This window comes from Orbicella franksi, chromosome 10 (genome assembly GCF_964199315.1).
Source record: "Orbicella franksi chromosome 10, jaOrbFran1.1, whole genome shotgun sequence".
Lineage (NCBI taxonomy): Eukaryota > Metazoa > Cnidaria > Anthozoa > Scleractinia > Merulinidae > Orbicella > Orbicella franksi.
The window spans coordinates 10,841,019-10,865,003 of record NC_138154.1 but is presented as its reverse complement, the minus strand read 5'-3'; the positions used below and the strand labels follow the sequence as shown (position 1 = coordinate 10,865,003).

General features: G+C 38.1%; 1 protein-coding gene across 1 annotated transcript in view; it reads right to left on the bottom strand.

Moving 5' to 3' along the window:
* LOC145501636 (uncharacterized) overlaps positions 1 to 23,985 on the bottom strand; it is a 31,371-nt gene extending 7,386 nt beyond the window's left edge. Inside the window, exons 1-9 of the mRNA XM_081481067.1 lie at positions 23,925 to 23,985; positions 22,817 to 23,176; positions 18,859 to 19,092; positions 12,435 to 12,561; positions 10,743 to 10,814; positions 8,532 to 8,603; positions 7,885 to 7,956; positions 7,027 to 7,098; positions 6,104 to 6,175 (exon numbers count right to left, since the gene is read on the bottom strand). Of these exons, the coding sequence (XP_081337193.1) occupies positions 6,104 to 6,175; positions 7,027 to 7,098; positions 7,885 to 7,956; positions 8,532 to 8,603; positions 10,743 to 10,814; positions 12,435 to 12,561; positions 18,859 to 19,092; positions 22,817 to 23,176; positions 23,925 to 23,985 (1,142 nt within the window). The remainder of the gene's footprint in view (positions 1 to 6,103; positions 6,176 to 7,026; positions 7,099 to 7,884; positions 7,957 to 8,531; positions 8,604 to 10,742; positions 10,815 to 12,434; positions 12,562 to 18,858; positions 19,093 to 22,816; positions 23,177 to 23,924) is intronic.

Below are 23,985 nucleotides of genomic sequence, written 5' to 3'. Positions count from 1 at the left end.
AACCATTGAAGAACTCTCACTGGAATTTGCTCCGCAGACTTTCAAACGCTATTTTCAAAATTTTCTGCTTAAACCCAACCAGCAATTTGTAAAAGTACTACCGACATCCTATATCTTCCAATCCCGCAGTATTTATAACATAGCCGGCAAAGTTGTCTAATCATTCAAGAAGCGTTACGACCAATAAGCTGATATGTAAATAGGTCGCAACTGTACGCCGCCAACCAACACTTATTTCTCTTTCGATTTAGATAACAGTCGAAGACTAATCCTTTAAAATTACACGATAACAAAATTGTTAGACTCACAGAGTTTTTCGATGGTTTGGAAATCAGCAGTGCGACAAACATTCTGTGCAATAGTGTCAAAAATATGACCGCGTAACATTATATGCGGACCGCCTAGGGAACACATCCTTTTCGCTTATCCGACGAATTTCCCTCCAAACTTTGAGGAAAATTTACATTGGTTGTTTGGAGTTACGACTTAAAACGTGTGACAATGTGAAATCCTTGCTTCCCGCAGCTTCAAAACTACAGGTCCAGTCGATCGAAGCCAGTGTTTTGGAGGTCATCAAGTCTCGAAAACTGCAACACTTACGTCGGTCTTCTAAACATGAAGCATCCCAGAAAGCAAAACACACACTATATTTAATAGAACAACCATACCTTGACAAAATACATTCTCGCTGAGGACAGATGTAAGCGGGCTATAAACACGCGTGGGAATCTTGTGTTTAGGGGACGAAATTACCATCGAAAGGAGTCCTTGAGTTTTCTTTCCTGCTATTCGTTTGTCTGCTCCTCCACTTCGTATCTAGCTTTCCATTTCAAATATACAAGCAGTTCGTCCGCAAAGAAGTCTTCCCCGGCGTCGCTTGAAATTTTGCAAATTGCTCTCAAAGCTCTAAGCAGTGAGTTCATAGTTGTCAAACGTGCTAGATCGAAGTTTATTTCGGAGTCTTCCGAATCCAAACTCTGACTCCAGTGACGGAAAAGAAATGATTCTGAAACAAAACTTGGACGTTTTAGTCCCAAAATATATTGGAACGATTAGTTTTGTTTTTTATTTTCTCAAGCAAATACAGAGAGCTGACTGGGGCACCATTGTGTTTGGTTCCTGGGTAGTCGTGATCAGCAACCGCCGCCCCGAACTCCCTAATACGCGGTCTCACAACACTTCAAGCTTAACTTTGAAAGGGCATAGAAAATCGAAGATTCAACCAAATTCAAAAATTTTTGCGCCCAAATGCTTCGTATAACAAGTGGATTCGTTTTAGAGAGAAAATGAATAAATAAATAACTTTTAGTGATTCCAAATACATCGTAGCGGTTATTAACAAACCATTATCTCAAATTTTTAGGAGCTTCACCTTCCCTGAAATTTGAAGAATGGTCACGGGTATACTTTATGTACTTAAATGAAAAATGAGCTAAATGGTTATTCTTCTGATAATAACAACCAATGTGAAAACAACATTTAAACTGGAAACTTGCTATCTCATTCCTTTAATGGCATGCACGAGAGAGGTCTTGTCTGTAAACGTCTCAACACCATTGGCCATTAAGATTAAACAGCCACTCCTTGAAACCACCCTTAAGATTTACCTATTTACCAGTCTGCAGCGAGAGGGAGCCGACCTGGAAATTCAACAGAGGATTGGTAAAGCTATAGAGGCCTTCATAAAATTACGACGTGTGGAGGAGCAGAATGTATAGCAAAGGCAAAAAGATCTACCAAGCTTGTGAACTCTCTGTACTATTTTATGAATCACAATGATGGAGAATGATCTGGAGAAGCTTGAAACCTTTCACACTTCCTGTCTCTGTAAAACCTCGCATATCTTTTGGTCAAGAAAGGTCTCCAACAATCTGCTCTTCAAACTGACAGAGCAAGAGAACATGGGGATTGTTCTTGTAAGAAGAAGGTGGTGTTGGATCACTTACGCGCTCGGTAGAGAAACTACTAACATTTCTAAAGATGCTTTCATGTGGACACCAGAGGGTAAAATGAAGAGAGGCCGTCCCAAATCCACCTGGAGGAGGACAGCAGAGGCAAAGCTTCAGGACCTAAACCTTAACTAGCGGCAAACCGTACGGCTTGGAAAGGACGGGCATTAATGGAGAAGTCTTGTTGATACCCCATGCGCCACTTGCCGTGTAAAGGATTGATGATGATGATGATGATGATGATGATGATTCCATTTGGAAATTCTACTAAACTCCTAGTGCACTCACATCAGACACGTTATTTCAACACAAAAAATAAAAGAGATTCCATTCATCAAGTTCTTTGTCAACCTTTGACTGTCACGTGTTTTCAGCTTACGGATAAATCCGATCTGACTCCAAAGTAATTATTTAACAATTTAAATGATTTTAGCCGTGAAGATAGTGCAGTAAAGTTAACTGAACGTCTCGATAACATCAAAGAACTTTAGCCTGCGCAGCATAGCAGGACGTAGCAGGCGTTAAACAGAAGAGGGGGGGGGGGAGGGGGAATGGGAGAAAAAAAGAACTCCTGCTATAAGAGCCCCCTTTTGTTCATTTCTGCGCAAAATTCCTATTGGCTAAGACTCACTGACTAACTTATCAATTGTCAGTTGCACAATCGCATCAAAAACAACCAACAATAGACGCGGACCATAAAATGTATTAGCAAGGGTTTTGAGAGATGAAACGTGAAGAAATTTACCTTTAAACCCGAGCAAGAACCGATCGTGACACTTCTTTTAGCTGGAAGAGTTGTTTTTGACAGTTTAGCCTGCAGGATACGGGGAAAATCTAACTTATCAAATGTTTGATATCGCCAGGAACTATGAACTGAACGGGAAAGCTTCGGTTCTCGCTATTTCGCATTTCAAAAGTATCTTTGAAAGACAAGCTGCTGGAGATGGAATCACTGACCTTTCCCTGTGCAAATTGCTCTAACTTTCCGGTGTTATTCGCCGATCCGAATTTAAAATACTACCTACTACTGACTATCTTCCACCGCCTCACAGTTCGTAGCCAAAGCAGTTTTAGGATTGCTTATAACACATCGTCTGCTGCGTTTCTGATTTGTGGCCACAACTCCTACAAATAAGTTTAGACGACTTTTGCATCAATTAAAACTGAACCCAAAGGAACAACAATAGTCGGCCAGCACAGTTTCTGGACATTTTGTAAATAAAATTTCGAAAGACGCTCCCCTCTTTTGCACCGGACTCGATACCACGGAACCTGTAGAGATTATTGCAATTATAATCCTTCTTTCTATTTCCTATTTTCGAACTCTTGTTGGGAGTGGAGGACATTTCCACGCTAAAATGACCTCCATGTTTATGTTGTTATGTTGAGATATTCCCATTTTTCACACTTCGATAATTAATCAATAGCACTCCGGGAAATAATTTTTCAGTTGACTAAATTCCCGCAGGAAGTCAGTCTTGCCGATAAGCGCGCGCTAGTTTCTGATTGGTGAAACTGTTGGCAGTAATTGACAGCTGTTGAAATCGGATTGCATCGGAACTGGTGGGCGTGATGCGAAAAACCCAGTTCTTATAGCAGGCGTTCCTTCCCCTTCTTCCTCACGTTTTAATTTTTGCCTCCCTACCCCTTTTCAGTTTACGACTGCAACGCAGGCAAAAGGACTTACACGAGCTTTAAAAAAAGAAATAAACATAACTTTTTATTCGTCTTTCTATTTATTTATATAGAATCACTCGTGAAAATTTGGGATAACTTGTGAGAGCCGTGTAAACACTCATTCTCCTACCCTTTCTCCCGCGTTTCTACAATGTTGATATGTGGAATACGTAAGTTTTTCTTTGAATAACCTTGAAATATGTGACAAAATCTACCGATAAACTCCGTTGCTTGCGTGAGGTTTATTGTGAAATTTACATTGCATAATGGTCTGAAAATATTACAAATTTAATAAGGTATAAATCGAGAGGAAATAACCCAGTAAAGCCTTTTAAGTTGCGTACAGGCTACTTTTGGCTTATTTGAAAGCTCAGTCGTACAAATAATACTGGAAATAAGCCCGGTGGGGATCATTGTACTGTCTGGGGTTGATTTAATGACAAATGAGTCCGCCCGACTCATGCTGTGTGGCTATTGTGTTACTCAAAGCCTTTGTTTTGCTTTTACAAGCACGTATTTCAGTGATTTTCCTTTTCTATAACAGATCAAGGGTAGCTCCTTGAATATATCTCTGAGTATTTGTATTTGAATGTGTCATTTGTGCGTGATTATGCTTTCCAAAGTTTGGTATTGACGGTTGAGTGAAATTGCCCGACACAAAGGGTAGTAGTTCCTTCCGCAATTTTCGATTTCTGTTTTAGAGCTTCTTTTCTGTCTTAATATTTAACTTTTCGGAGGGTCTTTTCTAGAATTTGCTCTGGGTAGTGTCTCGAGATCAGGCGTGTATTGAAATTTTCAACATTCTCTTCAATGTATTTCACAATAAACCTCACGCAAGCAAAAGGGAGTTTATCGGTAAATCTTATCACTTACTTCACGGTTATTCAAACAAAAACTTACATTTTCCGTGTATCAACATTGCCAAAACCATTTGCGATAAAACAACGGCGAAAAAGCGTTGATGTCTTCCCAAAACCATGTTTTTGGGCGTCGAAACAACTTTTCGCCATACATTTCCTTCTAGCGACTTGCAATGTTTGCCCCCTGACAATCCCAGAGTTCTTTTCGCAAACACGGGTATCCGATTACTGGCAACTCATTCATTCGATAAGACTATACGAAAATGATTCCCTATTTCGTCAATAAAATAACAAATGTAATGTTGCTGTTATAATATAATCTTTTTTTTAACATAGGGTTGACCTGTAACTGCCCACCCTTGCGAGTGGAAAACTTGTCAAATGTCTGAAGTATCGAACGATGTAAGTGGATAATAATGTTAACTTTTATTAAAATCTAACCTAGACCATTTGTCTAAACCAAATATTCTCTTTTGCCATGATTATTCCAACCGGTTGTAACCGTCTATTCTTGCATGGGGAGTAAGCCCAACGTTATGTTCTCAATAAAAAATAGTCTTGCTGTGTCTTTTGGAGTTAAACTTAACAGGATTCCATCGACCAACCTTCACCCATCACCCTCTTGAACAATTATGGGGAGGGACAGAGGTGGAGAGAGAGGGGTTGGGCGTTTCGTTGTTATCATTATGCTGGAAAAGGACTGTCCTGTCGATTTTAGTACATTTTTTGGTTGTTACTGCATTTTGACATCTCCTTATTATACCACTGTGTACTGCTACTTTTAGCTGTCAGTCGTGGCCTGTGAACAGTGTAACAAACGTGCCAATAACGCTTTCAATAATTCTTAGCTTGTAACTGGAAGAAAAAAACCGCTGACGGAGCACAGACTATTCGGCATCTATTCACGCAAACTTGATGCTTTTCTTTTTGCTCGACAAACGGAGAGTAGGAGTTGATAGGGCGCACCACTGTCCTATTTCTGACAGAGACTTCAATAGTATAATATATTTGTCCGTTCAACCCTTTGACTACCAATTTTTCACCCAAAAATGCCATATTTAACCGTTAAATCAGTTCTTTGGCTGCCATGACGCTAAATGGGCCAGTTTTGCTGAAAAAGCTAATTTTTACCAAACAGATAGATTTCCCGAAGATTAGGTGCAAAAACGTGCAATATTTCAAGTTGGTGTAATTCCCCGTTCCGATTGATTTTTCTCTTCCGTTTCCTTTCCTCTTTCTCGGCCCTTTCACTTTCGCTACCTTTTGCGTTGCATATTCTTTCTGACTGCCGTAAAAAGTTGGGTGTTGATTATGGGCAAACCCTAGAAATGGCACCGTGATCTATTATGGATATAGTGAGCCATTTTACCACCACTTTTGCACCAAAACTGATAACGTTGTTTTTCAATTTGCTACGTCACAATGCCGTCGATATCCAAAGCCGACCGTTGTGCGGATAGATCTATCCTAGCTCTACTATCTGCTTATCAAGAATATCTGGTGACATTTCAATTGATGACGTCACAAGTGGTACAAAGAGCACGACCACTCAGGACGTGTATATACGTCCTTGAGAGTCAAAGGGTTAAATTAAGATTGGACCGAAAACAAACTTACAGTTCATACAACTTTGAAAGATTGGAAAACAATCCCGTGGGCAGTTTTTCAATTTCGTTCTCACCCAGGTACCTGAAATTAGGTAAAATGTTGTTTTTCTATTGTGCATACTTACATAATTATTTTTGCTTATTTAATGTTTTTTTTTTTATCTTGTTAACATTTAAAGCAAAGCAAAAAATATGAACGATTATAAACAACAACAACAAAAACAAAGAAGTGGTTTTGTCTTTCCTAGCAAGATAACTAACTCCTTGTGCCTTAACAGTGTTTTTTGGTTTTGTTTTGTTTTGTTTTGTTTTTCGTTTGTTTGTTTGTTTTTTTCTAAAAGACGGGTAAAGATATCTGACTGAATGCTTAATAGTATAATAAAAAAAAATTAATTTTGTTAGTTTTTGTTGTTTTTTTTTTAGCAGCGGAATCTTTGTTAGCGATAGTTTCCATCAGTATAAGCCTTTAAGTTCAGATTGAGGAACAAATAATATCAATTCTGGGCAATGAAAGGGCACGAAAGGGATTAGAATTCTGAAGACATGTAACATTGAAATATTGGAAATCGTTTTGTGTGACAAAGGTTTAACAACTCAAACTTTTTGTAATAACAAAAAAGTGTATGAACAGTTCAGAGCTTTCTTTCTTTTCTTTTGTAAATTACGTTAAAAAAGAGCTAGAAAATGTTGCAAAAGTCATGAATTTTTCTGTACGCAAAGTCGACGTATTCCAATAAGGCGGAATTTAAACAGAAACGTCAATAAATATTCTGCTAATTCTTCCTTAAGGTATCAATCTGTTAACGTTTTATTCTTAATTCATAACAGCCTTGCGTTCGTTATCATCACTTTAACACCATATTGCACAGCAGGAAATAGTGACTTTTTATCATAGAGAACGTATTTGTTATGAGAATATGAAGATAAACGCACAAGCGACGTAATTGAGATGGTCCGGTGAATATCCTTGGAGGAAGACGACGAATGGCATTCTGAGACAGATCCCTGCAAACAAGGAAGGAAAAATAGATACGTTGTAAATATATATTTTTCAGAAAGGCAATAAACACTTGATGTATGTAATCGGGAGATGTTACAGCTGTTGTAGTGATGCAAAATGGTCTCGTGTAACGCTGCACCAATATACATGTAAACACTCGTTCGATCCCCCAAAATCCCTCTTTCAGCCCAGTCACTCTCCTCCAGCTACCCGCCACCAGTCCCGCATGCTTAGTAACATTTGTTACTGAAGTTCAGTGTTTCATTTGGTAATATACATTTAAAGTTGTTTTCGACAATGCATAGCCTATAGAAACGTTAAAAGCAACGTTTATGTGCCTCGGGAAAAAGTCTTTTATTTCTTTTTCTCGCGACCGCCTGGTATTCTAATAGAGACCGCAATGCAGCCAACGATATCATATCGAAATTCCGAGTAACTTTAAATCACTCGCGTGATCTGTTATGTTGCGCAGCAGTCAATCGCCATATTTCTGGCGTACCACGCGCAAAATTGTGAGCCGTTAGATAGCAAGTAATTTAAGCTGGCTTTTTAAAAGCAACGAAGGCCGGTGTCGTTCCCATGAGGAGCTTTGCCCAAGAAAAAAATTCTCAGCAGGATGCGTAAAAACGTCTTTCAAAGTTACTATACCAGTTGTTTGTAACGTTTTTGTAGGTCAGTGTCAGGCACAAATTTAAAATGTCTTTTGCTAATGTCCATCCCTGACTACAATGTTAGCATATTAAGTTCAATGTGTCATTTATTATGTACAAAACGTATATGGATATACTTACAAGACTTGCAAGCTTGCCAAAGCAGAAAAGACATTCTCTGTCAAATTCTGAATTTTATTTTTCTTCAAGTATCTGCAAAACAACAAGGAAGAAAACAACAACTAGGGAGCAGCAACCATAATGTTTATTGTTGAGTTCATTATCGGGGTCCCTTCCCTGCAACTGGTCGCCTGCATGACAAGCCAAGAAAGGTTTGCAATGTCTTGACTTAAAGTATAAAAACTTTGCTTGAATCGTCTTTAACAAGATTTCCGGGGTTTTCTTTTCAAGAGTATATATCTTATTCTATATGGGGCGGTACAAAAAAGTTTGGAAATCATGGAGGCGACGTTGACAATAGTGATACAAAACTGAAAATTCGAAATCTTTATAATTTCGGAATGACTGTGCAACGTATGAAGGACACTTAATATACAAAACTGACTGTTCGTGCCTTAGAGGTAGAGATTAGCTTATTCTGATTGACCCCTTTTGCGTAATTATGAGATATATTGAAGCTTTTCTTTGGTTAAGTTCGTGCCTTATAAGTAAATCTGGCCAAATAATTCAGTTAAGAAAGTAATTAAAAACGTACGCATTTATTAATATTTCTACTATTTTTAAGCGTTTTATAACATTGATCGTATTTTGATGAGCTGCAAACTTACAAGTCTTGCAAACTGAATAAATCTGAAAATACGTCTTCTGGTAGCACTTCTATTTCATTTTCACTGATATCACTAGAGATGGTAAAGAAAATTATTTTCAATAAAGTATGGCTATGGTAGAATAAAGGTTATTATGCTGTTGTGAAACCACTCCTCACATCGCGCAGAATGCCGCGACACATCCGGGACTTAAATGTAGAGTGCGCGCGAAATTTAATCATTAATTAGGCTGTCGATGGTTAAACAATAAAGAAAATGACCAGAAAATGGCCGACTGCGCATACTTGTTTAGAGTTTACGTGCTTCATACTTGTGTTTCGTAGTGGTTATCATAGGGTTTTTGTAGATGAGACATTGATGGAATAAAGGAGACATTTTTTGAAATGTTACGAAAAGTGGATTTAGTCGTTTTCTTTTCCTGAATTTGGTCCATTTGAGGGAAAATATTATATGAGGAAATATTTGGAGGAAGAATTTTACTCCTTCAAAGTGCCCTTCTTAACGGTTATCATACGGCTTTGAATGTATGTTGTTAAAGGAAGCTTTAGGCCAAGTTTTAACGGGAAATAATGTTTCGAAGTGGTCGTTCTGCCAACTTTCGAACTTTCGTAACGATCTTTCAGCCTTCGTTCGCCTCGGAGACTAGAAGAACAAAAGAGCGAAAGTCTTTTGAATTTCCCGGTAGAATATTAATATATGCCAAGCTCCGCCTCCACAAACAATAGGACACACGCCGACGCTATAAGGCATTGAAATTGAGAGGTGATAAAATGTATCACTTAACCATCGTATTTAAAGTAACGCTTTACGCGAGTTGCAATAAACGAATTTTCAGCATTTCATCTGTGCAAGAAATGCAGCGCGTTGATCGGGAGCTCTTTTCGCTTTGACATGTTACTCCAAAGAGGATTCTAACAACTGAATACTCGAACTTGGGCCTTTTAAAAGTTTTCATCAATTAAAACGGTTCCAATTTTGAATAATTATCTCACACATGCAATGGACAACAATGCTCGCTCAGGCGTAAGACGCGCTGCGTGCCTTTGCTTTTTTGTTCGGCTCTGGATTTCAAACAGAAATGTCATTTATTTTCCCCTTCATCTTTCGAATAGATAAAGACCTGTGTTGTCTTTTAAGTCCTCGATCAACGACAGACTACGTAAACCGATCAGGTAAAAGACTACGTCTGATGAACTGCTTTGACCGGTAGAGTAAAAGAGGACAACGATAAAGTAGAAGAAAGTTTTTTGCGCACCGTTCTTTCCATTTGGCAACGCTTTGGAAGAAGAATTTTTTGTGGGAAAACTTTTGGCTCCCGCGCTCAAACCATTTCGAGTGTGACATGTCAACAAAAAAAAGTGAGAATGTCGCTGCACACGACTTTGTTGACAAAAGTCTTTGTGAAGAGCGCAGGCCGCCTTTAAATTAGAGCGCTTTTGTTAACTTATTACACCTTGGGATTTACTTCACACATCAGACCGTTTGATTGACAGCCGCCGATTCATTGACAAGAGCAGTCGGAATTCCGACAGCTAATATTTGTAATTATTATTCCACGCATTGAAAAACTGAGCACTGCAAGTATATGTCGCGAAAGAAAATAGAATTCTGCGCGATGAGGTTGGTAGTGTGGGGAGGGGGGATGGAATCTGCTACCGGTAACTGCTTAAGACTAATAAATTACAAAGTGGTTGGTATGCAGCAGTAAACGTCAGAGAAAAAGCTCACTCAGATGATGAATGAACATTCAGGTTATAAAATTTATCTTGTTTTCGAAACAAAGCATTCATCGGATATCGCTCTACCCTTGCGCAACAAGAAAAATAAAAATAAAAAGTAGAAAGATAAATAAATAAATAAATAAATAAACCCCAAAACAGTACATAGAAAAGTAGGGGGAAAGTAACTTCCGCTTTAGCGTACTCTTCTCTTGTTTGTTCTAACTTGAGGACCAGATTAATTCCCTTGATTTTATTTATGAAGAATTAAATAAACTTTAGGCTGAAATTATGAGTTTTGTGTACCTTCGATAATAGGCAAAAAATATAACAAAAATAATAATAAATGGCACGCGATGACAAAGTTCACATTTGAACAGGTTCCTTGGTAGAGTGTTCTTTTAACCAAGCTCGAGTCATTCGATTTTTTATTTCACCCAGGATTCCCAGGAAGGAGCCTATTCAAAGACACTTATTGTTATTGGGTACTTACAGGTTTTTAATCCCAACCATGCGTCGGAAGGCTTCTTTAGGTATATAAGTTATCATGGTCCCTTTTATATTGCTAATTCATGAAGACAAACACGATATTAGAAGTGTAACGTGCCACATGACCATCAAGGACACCGTAATAATTTAAGGGCGGACCTTATATTTATAATTAGTTAAGATCTCCCAGTCTAATAGTGAAAAAAGGGGCTGAAGTTGCTTACAGCCAAAGATTTACAACACAAGTTTTATGAGTTTAACATCTGCGACTTGAGGTAGGCCATATTTGAATTCAAATTTTCTCATTACGTTTTCCTATGCCCTCCGCTGAATCGCAAAGAGATATAATCTCTTCTGACGTGAAACATTGCTCACAGGAATTCGTGAACCATGTTACTGCAGTGCATTTCCTAACACCCGGACGTAACAGATGTGGAGCGATAGCCTTCCCCAGTCCCTAGAAACCACAATCCAATTGTCACAAGCTTCTCTCTCGGTACCACTGCCAGAAATAGAGTGTTGATACGAAAAAGCGCTCGAAAGGCCTCAATGCTCATTCGGAAGTGCTCTCTATAAAAGTTATGCACGGCAGGATTCCTGGTGATTTCCAGAATGAAACCATCACTGATTCAAGGACAAATCATTCGACCGCGATGGAGAACATCTTGACGTCTACGCAAAAATCAGTATCTTGTTTGAAGGAACTCACCCTTGGAAATTTGCATAGTGTTCATAGGAAGGAAGGAGAACTGCCTTAACTGTGAGTATAGATGAACGAAACAAAAGAAAAGAAGAAGAATCGAGAAAATAAGAACAAGGTCCTCGAAGGCTGTCAGTTTGTTGTTTTTATAACACATTTCAGTGCGGCCGCTCAATCATAAAATATAACCCCATTATTTCATCATAACCAACCTCTAACCGAATTAAGTTATTTGGGAATTTTAATCAGGTTAGTGCGGCCGCAGCCAGTCTATTTAATCTTGGTGGGAAATCTAATATGTCTTCTATCTGTCCTCTAAAAGGTCGAAAGGAAATTTCAAATAAACTATATTTAAGGACGTTCGCGATAATTGTTTCAGCGCATCCTTACTGCGCACGCAAATTCACACGCCACGTCATGCATCGAGCGCGCGGGCAGATTTAACGATTTAACGATCTTGGACGTTCGGTGACCCCTATTTTTCTTTTGATGGATCATGTTCTACGGTTAGCGAAAAAAGGAAGAAAATCTATCGATTAAAAGTTTTATTTTTTTGCAAAATGCACCATCGAATTCCGTTCTTGTTAGTTCTTCGTTTACCTGTGCGGCGGTTTCAAATGCCTCTTGAAGGGTTTTGGAATTATTTACGCAACAGATCCTCTTCTACAAAATATGACTAAGATCGTCTGCTTCCGTTGACTCACCTTCAACATTTTCAACTATAGACCCCTGAAGACCATGCTGAATTACGTACGCCATTTTTTCAAAATCAGGATAGCTTTTCACATCTCCGAAGCGAAGTCCGTGGCCACCAATATCTTTTTTTTTTTCTTTTTTTACATTTTTGACACGAGTGACTCATTATCTCACTGCAATATAACTTTAAACAGAAATCCATCGACTGGAAATTTTCCGCACGACCGTCCTTAAGTCAAATAGGTCAACAACATCATGGTCGATCCACATAACCATAATCTAATAAGAGAGTACACTTACAGGTTTGTTGTCGTCGTTGGAAGACACTTAAAGATGTCAAATGATGAATTTGACGTCCTGCACTCAACTTTGTTTTCAACTTGGCCGTTCTTTATCTTACCATAGCTAACACACAGATTTCTGCAATCTGGATGTAAATGAAGGAAGTAAGATCGTGTCCGATGCCAAAACACAAATGTTTGGTTTGGTCAGGAGCCATAATCGGGAACGGAGATCATTTGGGATTTGTGCGCACCTATGATATGGGACGAATTTTGTTTTCTTAGAACAAAGCGCGCGACCCTGACGTCATATATACGCGCGCAATTTCACCGCTAGTCGCCAATCGTTATATGGAACAGACTAAGGCTTACCACAAGTTGCTCGAGATTTACCAAAAAGTTGCCCGAAGTTTCTCAAAAAGTTGCTCAAAAGTTGCTCCAAAAAAGTCAAAAGTTGCTTTCTGTAACGAAAGTTGCTAAAAAAGCCAAAATTACTCAGAATGCAAAAGTTGCTCGAAACAAAGAAAGTTGCTCGAAATACGAAAAGTTCCCAAAAAGTTTCTGAGCAACTTATGGCAAGCCCTAGGACAGACAGAGGAGAGCCTTGGACACCGTCTCCACTCATCTAGCTGTGTGATGAATCATTTCTATTAGTATCACCCAGCTAGTGGACTAATGCAAATCCTGCGATTTAATTGGCTACGCTGCTAGAGCACTATTCAGTCCTCGAGCAGCGAAATTGGCGAAATCGAGCGTGACGCTTTCTTTTGTTTTATTCCCGGATAAATATTTCTTCAACTTGCATTTGCTAACTTTATTATTGGACTTATTGGGTAATACTAAAACAATTAGACTCTTCGCCCTCAAGGGCCACGGGTCAATAGCCCATTCGACCTCGCCTCATCGGCTATTGACCCGTAGCCTTTCCGGACTACGGGTCTAATTGTTAATTAGAACATCGAGACTGAAATTGGCGAAATTTTAAGAATATTTTAAGAATATACCCACGGCTGAGGCCTACTCTGGAGCCTCATGTCGCCTTAGGTCGCCTAGAGCCGCCTAAAGTCGCCTAAGGTCGCCTTAAGTCCCCTTAAGACGCCTAAAGTAGCTATTCGTTACGCAAGTTAAGAAAGGTTTTCACAACCTCAAATTGCCCCTGTTGAAGGATATTACACTTAATAACCTTCATGTTAAGGTAAACTCCACTCCAACCTTAAAGAGGAGGGGTACGGTGACCCCGTGATTGGTGCAATGGACCCTGTTGGGGATCATTACATTGTGCTCGTACTCTCACAGTGTCTCTCCTCGCCCAGATCTATAAATGAGTTCTGGTAAGGGGAGGGGTGGGAGAGGTGCAGCAGATGTAACTTCAAGAGATCGTGAGTTGATTCGAGGTGGGCAATCAGTTCATTAAGTGTGCTTTCTATATTTTTTTACACCCGTTTCCAATGCATTGGAACCATCTAATACTCCTCTTAAGAAGCTGAGTATCTGCAGCTGGTAATTACGTAAACATGGCTTCCCTGCATGTGAAAAACCCCATATTATAACAGTCCTGCGCCTGTCTAGTCTCCATGTTAGCGTGAATTATTTCTACATGTAGAAAATACTTAAATAGAAATGACAATCGGATGAACACTTTTTATTTTTTCTAACAGAGACAGCTTTTTATTTTAGCTAAGTTCTTCTTTTTAATTCTATTTTATTGTAAAAGAGTTAATAAAAAAAGATGACACTGTTTTATCATCAGCAAATATATTACATATGGAAAGAGATAACAAAATTTTACTGTACCGCAATAATTTCATTTATTACTTTTGTTGGGATACTACTGAATTAAACCCTTCAAAGGCCTACAGTGTATAAACAACAACAGTGAGAGATGTTCTGGGTCATCAAGGTAAAAAGAAAAAAAGAAAAGGAAAGTAATCTGGAATAAAGCTCATTTTTCACTTTTACGGTGGGCAGTTAAAATATGGTCGTCCAAAGTCAATTGAACCAAACTGAGGCTGCACTTTAAAATACTTTGCTTACCCACTGTAAAAGAGTAACAAAAGGGGGTCATTTCTCCAGCAAAAATCATTGTTTGCATTACTTCCACATTCGACAGCTAAAAAAGTTTGAACTTCGTAACTGAACGAACCAACTTGCAACATAAATGTTTTTCTTCTGACGTCATAAAATGAATGAAGCTGTATTGTACTGCTCTCCTTAAAAAACCTTGGTACAGCTGTACCCGCTTGTCATGCGGAAAGAAAACTTATCCCGGCGACATAATTCGAGGAAAAATAAAGAAAATTTTTCAATCTGGCAGTTTGTGGAAACACTTGACGGGAGAGCTCGATTTTTTTTGTTATCTGATCAACAGTGGTAAAAAACAACTTCTAAAAACTAATTCGGTTCACTATAACTGGGACATCAAAGTCTTCTGGAACCAGACAAGTAGTCTCCGGGTTCTCCGGTTTTCCTCCCTCCACAAAAATCAGCATTTCTAAGTTCCAATTCGATCGGGAATTCGAGGGCTACGGTCTTGTCAGTCGTAAGACTGTTGTGTGTTACCCTCGTTAAACAAAGTTAATTTATTTAAGCAAAGTTAATTTATATATTTATTTTAGTGTTCTTACGAAGGATCTTAGCATGTGGTACTCACTGTGGTATTGGAATGTTTTCTCTGACTGAGGCAAGAGAGTAATAAATCGATCGGGCCCCTAAAAATGACTGAGCAACTTTGCAAATCGAAAAACCATTCCCCACAGTCGCCTTAAGAGAGGCATACAGCTGAGATTTTGTCACGAGCGTTTTCTGGGTGCTGATGTAAAATAAAATGCAATAAAATCATATAACGTTTTCAAAAGAATTGTATTTTAATTTACCTCTGAAAAGTATGGTGTATTCCTTCCTTTTTCTAACAAAACTAGCTAGCAAACTGATAAAAAGTAATACTAGACACACAGTTATATTAGGCTGGTCTAATCCGTTTTGTTTAACTGAAATACACCCACTATGAGCTCACTCTGTAATCTAAGAATGTACATAGCAATATTTTCAGCATAAAGTGGGTATAAGCATAAAGATATCCAATCTGGGTATAAAAAATATACATTCACAGTTATTAATACAAAGAGTGTATCGATATGCTGATGATTCGAGAACCAAAATTCATGAATACGCAGTGATCTCGACTTCGATTATCTTGATGTCACTGATGCAAACATTCAGTTCACTTTGCAGGAAAAAAAAGAACTCCATGGAAGAATTCCATTCCTTGACACCTGCCTACATGTGAACTAAGATGACTCAAGGAATGTCTATACGTACCGGAAAACGACTCATTCTGTTCAAACCTGAATTTCCATTCTAACCATTGTCTACAACAAAAAAGAGCTGCAGTTGACACTTGGCAGGGCTGGTACGAGAGAGTCCGAAGAATTGTGTTATCCAATGAAGTCAACAACAGCAACAACAACGACCATTTTATTTTGCTTAATGCATAGAATATCATATAGCGAAAAAAAAATAGTTAAACGTAAATAAGCAAAAAAACTACTCAAAATAGCAAGAACTAAACGAGCTGAGTAGTTACAAGATTATTACGCTTTAAATCGGTTGTAGGAAAAATAAAGAAAAGAGGAGGGAGAAAAATACATTATTATTATTATTATTATTATTATAAGAATATCTTAACAGGAGAATATATTATAGTGTCATACATCAAAGAGCATTTAAATTACACGAAGTCCCACTCGTCCGAAGTCCACAAGTTTTTTTTAACTCTCTGTTCAGATCGCAATTAGCACATGTTATGGAAAAAAAAACAGAAAACCTTAAAAAAAAGTGAGGAGCAGTGTAACTAAGCTCTGTTTCAAGAAAGGCAATGACTTCGAATAAGCCAACACCACCCCACCCCTCCCCCCTCCTCCCGTCCCCCTCAAAGACCCAAATGAAAATGATTAAACCCTTCCTTACATACACGTTTATAAAGTGGCTGATCAAGTTCGGTTGAGCCGAACGAAATATTTCAGACGGTCCAAAAATTAAAAAAAAATTGGCATATAAACCGCGCATAATTAAAGATCTTCAATGGTAGCGCAATGTTTTTTTTTATTATTTTCATTATCCTTATCCTTACCCTTACCCTTACCCTTACCCGTACCCGTACCCGTACCCGTACCCGTACCCGTACCCGTACCCGTACCCGTACTCGTACCCTTACCCTTATCCTTATCCTTATCGTTATCGTTATCGTTATGGTTATCTTTATTATTATTATTATTATTATTATTACTATTACTATTATTATTATTGTTATTATTATTATTATTGGTTTTGAAACAAGTCTGTATGTTTATAGCAGCAGTGATGGCTCTCCATGGATGTTTAACGGCATTTTGAGTAGCTTTCCTAACAGCCTGTCTATATCTCTGATGATAAAAGCGGGAAGGCCGCGGATATTCTTTTGTTTAAAACGCGCGTCGAAGCAGCCGAACAGATGACACAAAACTGGACATTTTCAGGAGGCACCTAAATCCAATTATCGTCTCTTTTGTGTGCGTGCCAACCGATGATGTTAAAAGCGCTTGTTAGCACGTGAATTCGAACAATTGAACAAATTGACCAGTTTCGATATATTAAAATGCAACCTGAAACAATACTCCTCAGCACGAGGTTCCAGGGAATACCTACAGAATTTGTGGGGTTTATTCGCCGGAGCGGAGGTATGGGGCCAATCAAAATCTTCACAAATTCCGAGTAGAAACAAATACTGGCAAACAAGTGATCTCATTTATGGCCATTGATCTTTTAGCAAGAAATACCATACAAGTTTAAAGACCTAAATCAATTTGCTTTCTCCAAACGTGTTAAAAACTATGTTCTATCTCAGCAATATCAAAAGTAAGTTTCCACAATTCTTTAAGCTCTTTCCTTTAGTAATCCGTCCTTCTACTCCCATGTTTGTTTTTTTCTGTTCAATTAAACGAGATGGAGGCTAACTCGATAACTTCACGGTTCTATTAGCCTCCATGCACAAACTATATACCATTGTTACCTTTAATTGTTATATATGTATCTTTCTTTTTTTTCTTTATGCTTATATTGTAAATTCAAAATGTAAGTGCAAAATAAAGTGAAGTTGAGGTTGAAGTTGAAGTCAAGTGCATATCACTCCAACAGAATTCGACAGATGTAGCAAGTTTCGCGTGCCTAGGAAATTATTTTTGACAGGTATGTTTAACTTTGCTGTTTTCTTTTAGTTCAGAATGTAAGTTCGTTCGCGAAGTTCGCGGAGAAAGCTCGTAAGTTCAGAGAATTTTGAGGCGAGACGTACAGACGTGATGCGTAGAAGCGCATATTGAGGGTTACGATACTTCGCTATGAAACTCTCAGAAGCGAAAAGTCTGCAAATAAAACGTGGAGATTTACACCAAGAATGTAAGAGAGCACAAAATCGCGTCATAAGTCACATAAATGTAGTGGTCATTTCCTATTTCTGTTGTATTTTACACCTGAACTTACGACTTTAATCTTCTACTGCTGTATTTATATCGATATCGCTCCCACAAAATATATCTCTGAAAATATTTGAAAGAAGTATCTCAAGAACCTCTTTTTCCAAATTTTAACTCATAATCGATGGCAAAACGCTTAGCTAGATATTCCTTGCTGCATGATTTGGAATTACGTTAACACATAAAATATATTTTGTGTTTCAGAGAATGTTCATCAATTGTGAAATGACTCAATTTATGAATATTCCCAAACAGTGAAGTTCCCAAACATTTTATGGCTTTTTTGGGAACTTTACGGATGGTGCTCACTACCACGTTAAAATGATCTGAGTTTATTGTTGCTCGTTTTTTAATTTTTGTTATCAACTAAACTGTATGCAGAACACTGCGAAATATGAACCTTACTTAGGACGGGGTCACGGAGATAAATCAAATGCCTAGTTTTAATACACACATTGCATACATTACTTTATTTACCCACAGATTTCAGAGTAGCTTATGGAGCTAATATCTCCGATTATTTAACCATCAGCTTTGAGACTGATAATTGTAAAACATAAAGCACTTGATTTCACTTTCACAAGGCCGGCTTTTCTTGCTATAGAAATACTAAACCAAAGAAAACTAATTAAATGTGCATAAATAAGTGTGAAATGGCCATCTTCACCTGCAGGGGTTCCGCCTTACTTAGAGGGATCAAAATATTTTGGCCTATACTATTTTCGCCATAATCATTTATTCACCAAGCCCAACAGTTATGCCAAGTTTGAGTAAAATCAGTGATTTGAGCTGTATTACCGCAGCCCCTGTCTGGTTCTCTCTTGGACATGCTCTTAATCGCTCTTATCTTGTTTATTTTACGAAGGGAAAATGATAATGATGGCTTTCGAAAACCAAAGAATTTCATTGTAGTTCCTACAGGAAAATATATCTTACCTACAATAGTAACCGGTAAGTCTTTGGTGTCGTTACCAACTTCATTACTGGCCACACATGAGTAGTTTCCAGTTTCATTTAAGTGAGTCATTACTGAACCAGTTCCTTTAACCAATAACGTGGAGTTCTTAAAGATGGATATGCTGATAGGTGGTGATCCTTCGGCAGAACACCAAACAAAGTGACCTGGTGCCGCCCGCACAACTGGGACTGAGATCAATATTTTCGGTTTATCTGCATATGTAAAGGTAATGCACAAGGAGAACAAACTTAATTTTATCTATTAGACTATAAAAGGCCTTTATGAAAAACTCTTTCATTAATAGTAGCTTTTTATTTATTTCTAGATGTCTAGCTTGCACTGTAGTCCAAACGGTAATACGTCATGCAACAGACAAGGTACCGAGCATTATTTATTAGCTTGCCAAAGATCTATGTGAAGTCAGGATTGTTAGGTACACTGACAGCGACAGTATGTTATCAGACTTGTTTGACTATCACATGTGATTTGGACCCAGAATCTAACGTTTCACTACAGTGCGACTACTCAAACCGGGCCACTTGGAACAGAGTTGACCAATCCGAAAGTTATCTGAGGGCAGAGGATGTCATTCTTTTCTTGTTATGATGTTGTGAAGTTCAAGAATACAAAGAATCGTCCAACTCAATATTTAAAACAGACCAATAAGGTAGCGGGAAGCTATGGATCTCTTAGTAATCTTGGTAATTTTTTTGGTTTATTTTCGATCCTAAATGCAAGAACTGTCTCACAAACAAGCAACAAGACGAAAATCCCTGTCGAGCGGAGCTCTTTGATACTCGGTGTACACATTTTTTTTTTTCTTAACATCTGTCATAACTGTTTTTGATCGAAAACGTGAAATTAAAATTCAGTTCACGAAGACACTGAGAGGAACTGTTCTGATCAGAATCCTTCAAAACACTTCGCAGGTGCTGACAACTTTTTAACGAGCTGCGATCAGCTCAGGGCGCACGTGAGATCTAGAAGATTTTATTCCCAGAAACCGTGTAACAAAAAAAGAGGAAAATACTTATGCTTAAAAAATTTAATGGATTAAAACTTGCCGATAAAAAAAAAGATTACATTTCCATTCGTTTCCTTTCGTACTGGTACCACCTCCCCCGGGGAGGACCGGATATGTCTTTTCATCGGTCTTGTCTTTTTAATTTTATTGGCTTCTTTACGAAAAAAGTTTGGCCCTTTTTTCCTTAAAGTTCTATTTGATCAGCTTTGTTCCAAAAGGATCAGTTCGAGTAATCGTACTGTAAATCGGCAAAACGTAATAGAACTTCACAGTATAATTTAATGGGAATCCGAACCATCGAGTTTGCATTCGAGTTCAAGCTCGAGTTCGAGTTCGAGTTCGAGTTCGAGTTGGACTTCGAGTTGGAGATCGAGTTTGACATCTGATAAAAAACATAAAAATGCAAATAACAAATATAAATAACAAAACAAAAACAAAAAATGGAGGAGGGAATTATATGCTAATTACATGGTCATATTCTAACCATGAGCCAACGATCTCTGTTAAGAAAGTCGAGTGGCGTGACGCGTGATGCGTGACTCATCTTGTGTTAAAATAACAGACCTGCATAACGTGGTATGATCTGAGGTCCTGTCATCAGCCTGCTTGCTGGCCATCGTGGAATTGGCAATGGAAAGGTAGGTTTAATTTACTTTATGAAGACTTGCAGTTGAAAGATTTATTTTAGAATGCAAATTAACGCTGAAACATGCCCCTGTTTTCAGCGAGGAAACAATCATAGAGACCCGGCATAGAGATAACTTCATTGCTAGAGAAAGATGATCATCAGAAAGATACACGTGGTGATTCAATGTAAGTCCTCCTTTTCATCATGGATCAAAACGGTATTTCAGAAGAGACTGAAGGAAGAATTGCTGTTTTGGGATTTTAATTTTCTGTACGTGGCTTTATTGCTTATGCGTCCGTCCGAGTGGCACAGCACAGACCTGCCATCTTGACGGGTAGGTAAAGCGGTCAGAAATTACAGTGAGCAACCGGAACGATGATCTTGCTGGTATACGTTAAAACAATAGTGATCTAATCGGCTTCACATATAAAATGGAGAATATAAAAGCAGAATCCGACACAACGTAGGATGATTTTTTGAAGGTATACGATATTTCGGCTGGCCAAACCAGCCTTCTTCAGGTACAATGAGAATTTAACATGAGGACGTGTTTTTATGTAGCATATTTTCGTCATACGGGAAACACGTAAAACTAATTGACAGTGTGAATTAAAGATACGCATATAGTAAAACAAAATAAAATGTTCAGACCATCGGGATCAATTGTTCTGCCTTTTTGGATTTAAAAAAAGCTTCTCTGGCCTTACGGATGGAGTATCGGTTGGAAAAGAATTTTTTGATGGGGATTAATTGCATGTCGTGGCAGTGTGGTCAGGAGATGACAGGAAATGTTCTGCGGCTGTATTAAGTTTAGATTTGTTGTTAGGGTTATCTATGGTGAGGTGGTGTTCGTTAAATCGGTCTTTTAAACGTCGTTTACAGTACATGGGAGAGAGGAAACGACGTTTAAAAGACCTATTTAATCAACACCGCCGTATAGGAAACTTCTCACTGTACCTGGGGAAGGCTGGTTTGGCCAACCGAAATAGTACACCTTCAAAACAATCATCCTACGTTGTGTCGCTTCCTGCTTTTATACTCTTTAGGATTTACTGTGTTTGTATGAGAATCCGATGGCAAACAACTTTTCCTATAATGTCCCTTAGAACATGAACTCCTCTATTACCCCAAAGATTTGGCCTGGAGGTTACCTTCTTCTGTACATTATCTTAAGCAAGTAATGAAAAATTTGGAATTTTCTTTTCCAGCCCGCGCGGGTACTAGCTGGCCAGGGATATGTTCTCTCATTCATACATCCATACACTTTCAATAGCTCCGATCAGTTCAATCCAATTTAATTTAAAACGATTCAACAAATGCAAATGTTTTCTATTTCAGTTTACTTGACACTAGTTGTTTTTTCGTTTACATTTAATGACAGTACTCGAGACTGCAAGATTAAGTGATTTAATGACTTTAAAAACATTAACAATGTTAATAGTTACAATTAATTTTTAAGCTTTTAGTTTAAGTGGACGGCAGGTTGTTTGTCACACTGTACCTGTATCTAACTATTTTTTGGTAAATAAAGAAGAATAAATATATTGTTCCAATATATTTCTTATAACTTTTTTTTTAACTTAAGTAAAGTGGAAAAAAAAAACAAACAAACAAACAAACAAAGCAAAAACAAAAAAACAATTGACTGCTGCCGGGCTACAAAGCCGGAAAAGCTAATTTGGTTGGTTTGGTTCCATTTGTTTGGTCTTTGCCTATCTTCGCCTTTATCTCTTGTCAAATCTATTTCCACTCGAAGTCTAACTCGATCTTCAACTCGAAAACCAACTCGAAGTCCAACTGGAAGTCTAACTCGAACTCGAACTCGAACTCGTACTCGAACTCGAACTCGAACTCGAACTCGAACTCGAACTCGTACTCGAACTCGAACTCGTACTCGAACTCGAACTCGTACTCGAACTCGAACTCGAACTCGAGTCCAAACTCGAGGGATTACTTCTCCCTAATTTAATGGAGTGCGTTGTTTCATTTGTTTTATATCATCTATAATTCTTTCACGAAGTCGTTGTTCGTTGAAAATTCCCATAAACCACGTACATTATGCATAAGGAGCCGACGCCTTAACATTTTTAGTTTTCTTTTCTTTTCTTTTTTTTTTTTTTTTTTTTTCTGTAGTAGGGTATTTAGAGACAACATTTCTTAACCTTAGGGGCGTGTTCTATAATTATGTTCCTCCAGTAATAGAATTCCTACAAAAAGAAAAGGAAATCAAGTATTCTTCCTCAAATTTAAATTTCTCTGAACAATTCGTAGGTAACAAGTTTACCTTTAGATGAGTTAAATGTGTAAACACCCTTCAAGTTGCAAAGGTTATCTTCCCACCAATAACGGTTCTCCGTTAGCTCCACCAACATAAAACGGCCACTTGACTGTATGATGAAAGGTCGCCTTGCTCCGGTAAAAACCCCTAAAGAGGTGTTAGTTGTTTTTCGTCCATCATAGATTCGGATCAAACTCTGCCCAAGCTTTTGTGAATCAGATAACTGAAATGTCTCAAATTTCAATCTGATGGTGTGGTTCAGTGGTGCCGTGATGACCCAGATGTAAGTCCAAGGCCATTTGAATTCGGAACTGATGGACTCACCAGAAGGTCCATTAACGACAAAGTTGCATGTGGAAAACACATCTATAAAGGGAGATGCCTCAGTATCAGATTATTGTAAAACAAAATCCAATTTGAAACACTGCATTTTACTGTCGAAATAAGAAATTACGGAACGAGTCCAAATAAATTATTTCTTAATTTCTTGCGAGTCATTTTAGCCAATTAACGGGTGCGTACAATCCTCCATAGGAAAAAAAAAAAGATGGCGACTAGTACCTTTACCCATAATTCTTAGCACAAGAAAACTTTGACGATCCTCATAAAAACGTACAGAAAAGTTCTAAAACCTTCAAACCTAGTAGACACAATGCCGTTAGCACAGGGATAAATACTGCAAAAATATGGCTTTGCTTGTACTTTACGGGCAGTGTAAACCTTACAAGGTATTGTGGAAAAATGTACAGCCACCATCTTTTTTCATACGAAGTATTCACCCCCGTAATATTATGAACAGGTATTCTAAAACAGCTATGGCTCTTTTAAAACAAACTTTAATATCTTGTCACCTTATATGTTTGAAACCTTGCTGTCGATTTAGAGTAATTTAATTGTTCTATATTTGTCACTCCCTTGAGTTTATGCAAAATAAATCCAAATTTAGTCTTGATCTCATTAGCCTTGCAGCAAATCCTCCGTGTGTGCGCATTTGTTTGCACGGATAATTTCAAAGGATTTCTATAGTCCTCATCTTTAGTTTTTACCTATATATAACTGCAAAATTAGTCAATCTTGCGTAATACTTTGATAGTACTGTCCACAAATGACTTACCTTGCGGATTGCACAGTAAAATTGCAATCAAGACCGGTGCTGTAGAAAGCCAGCGTTGCAT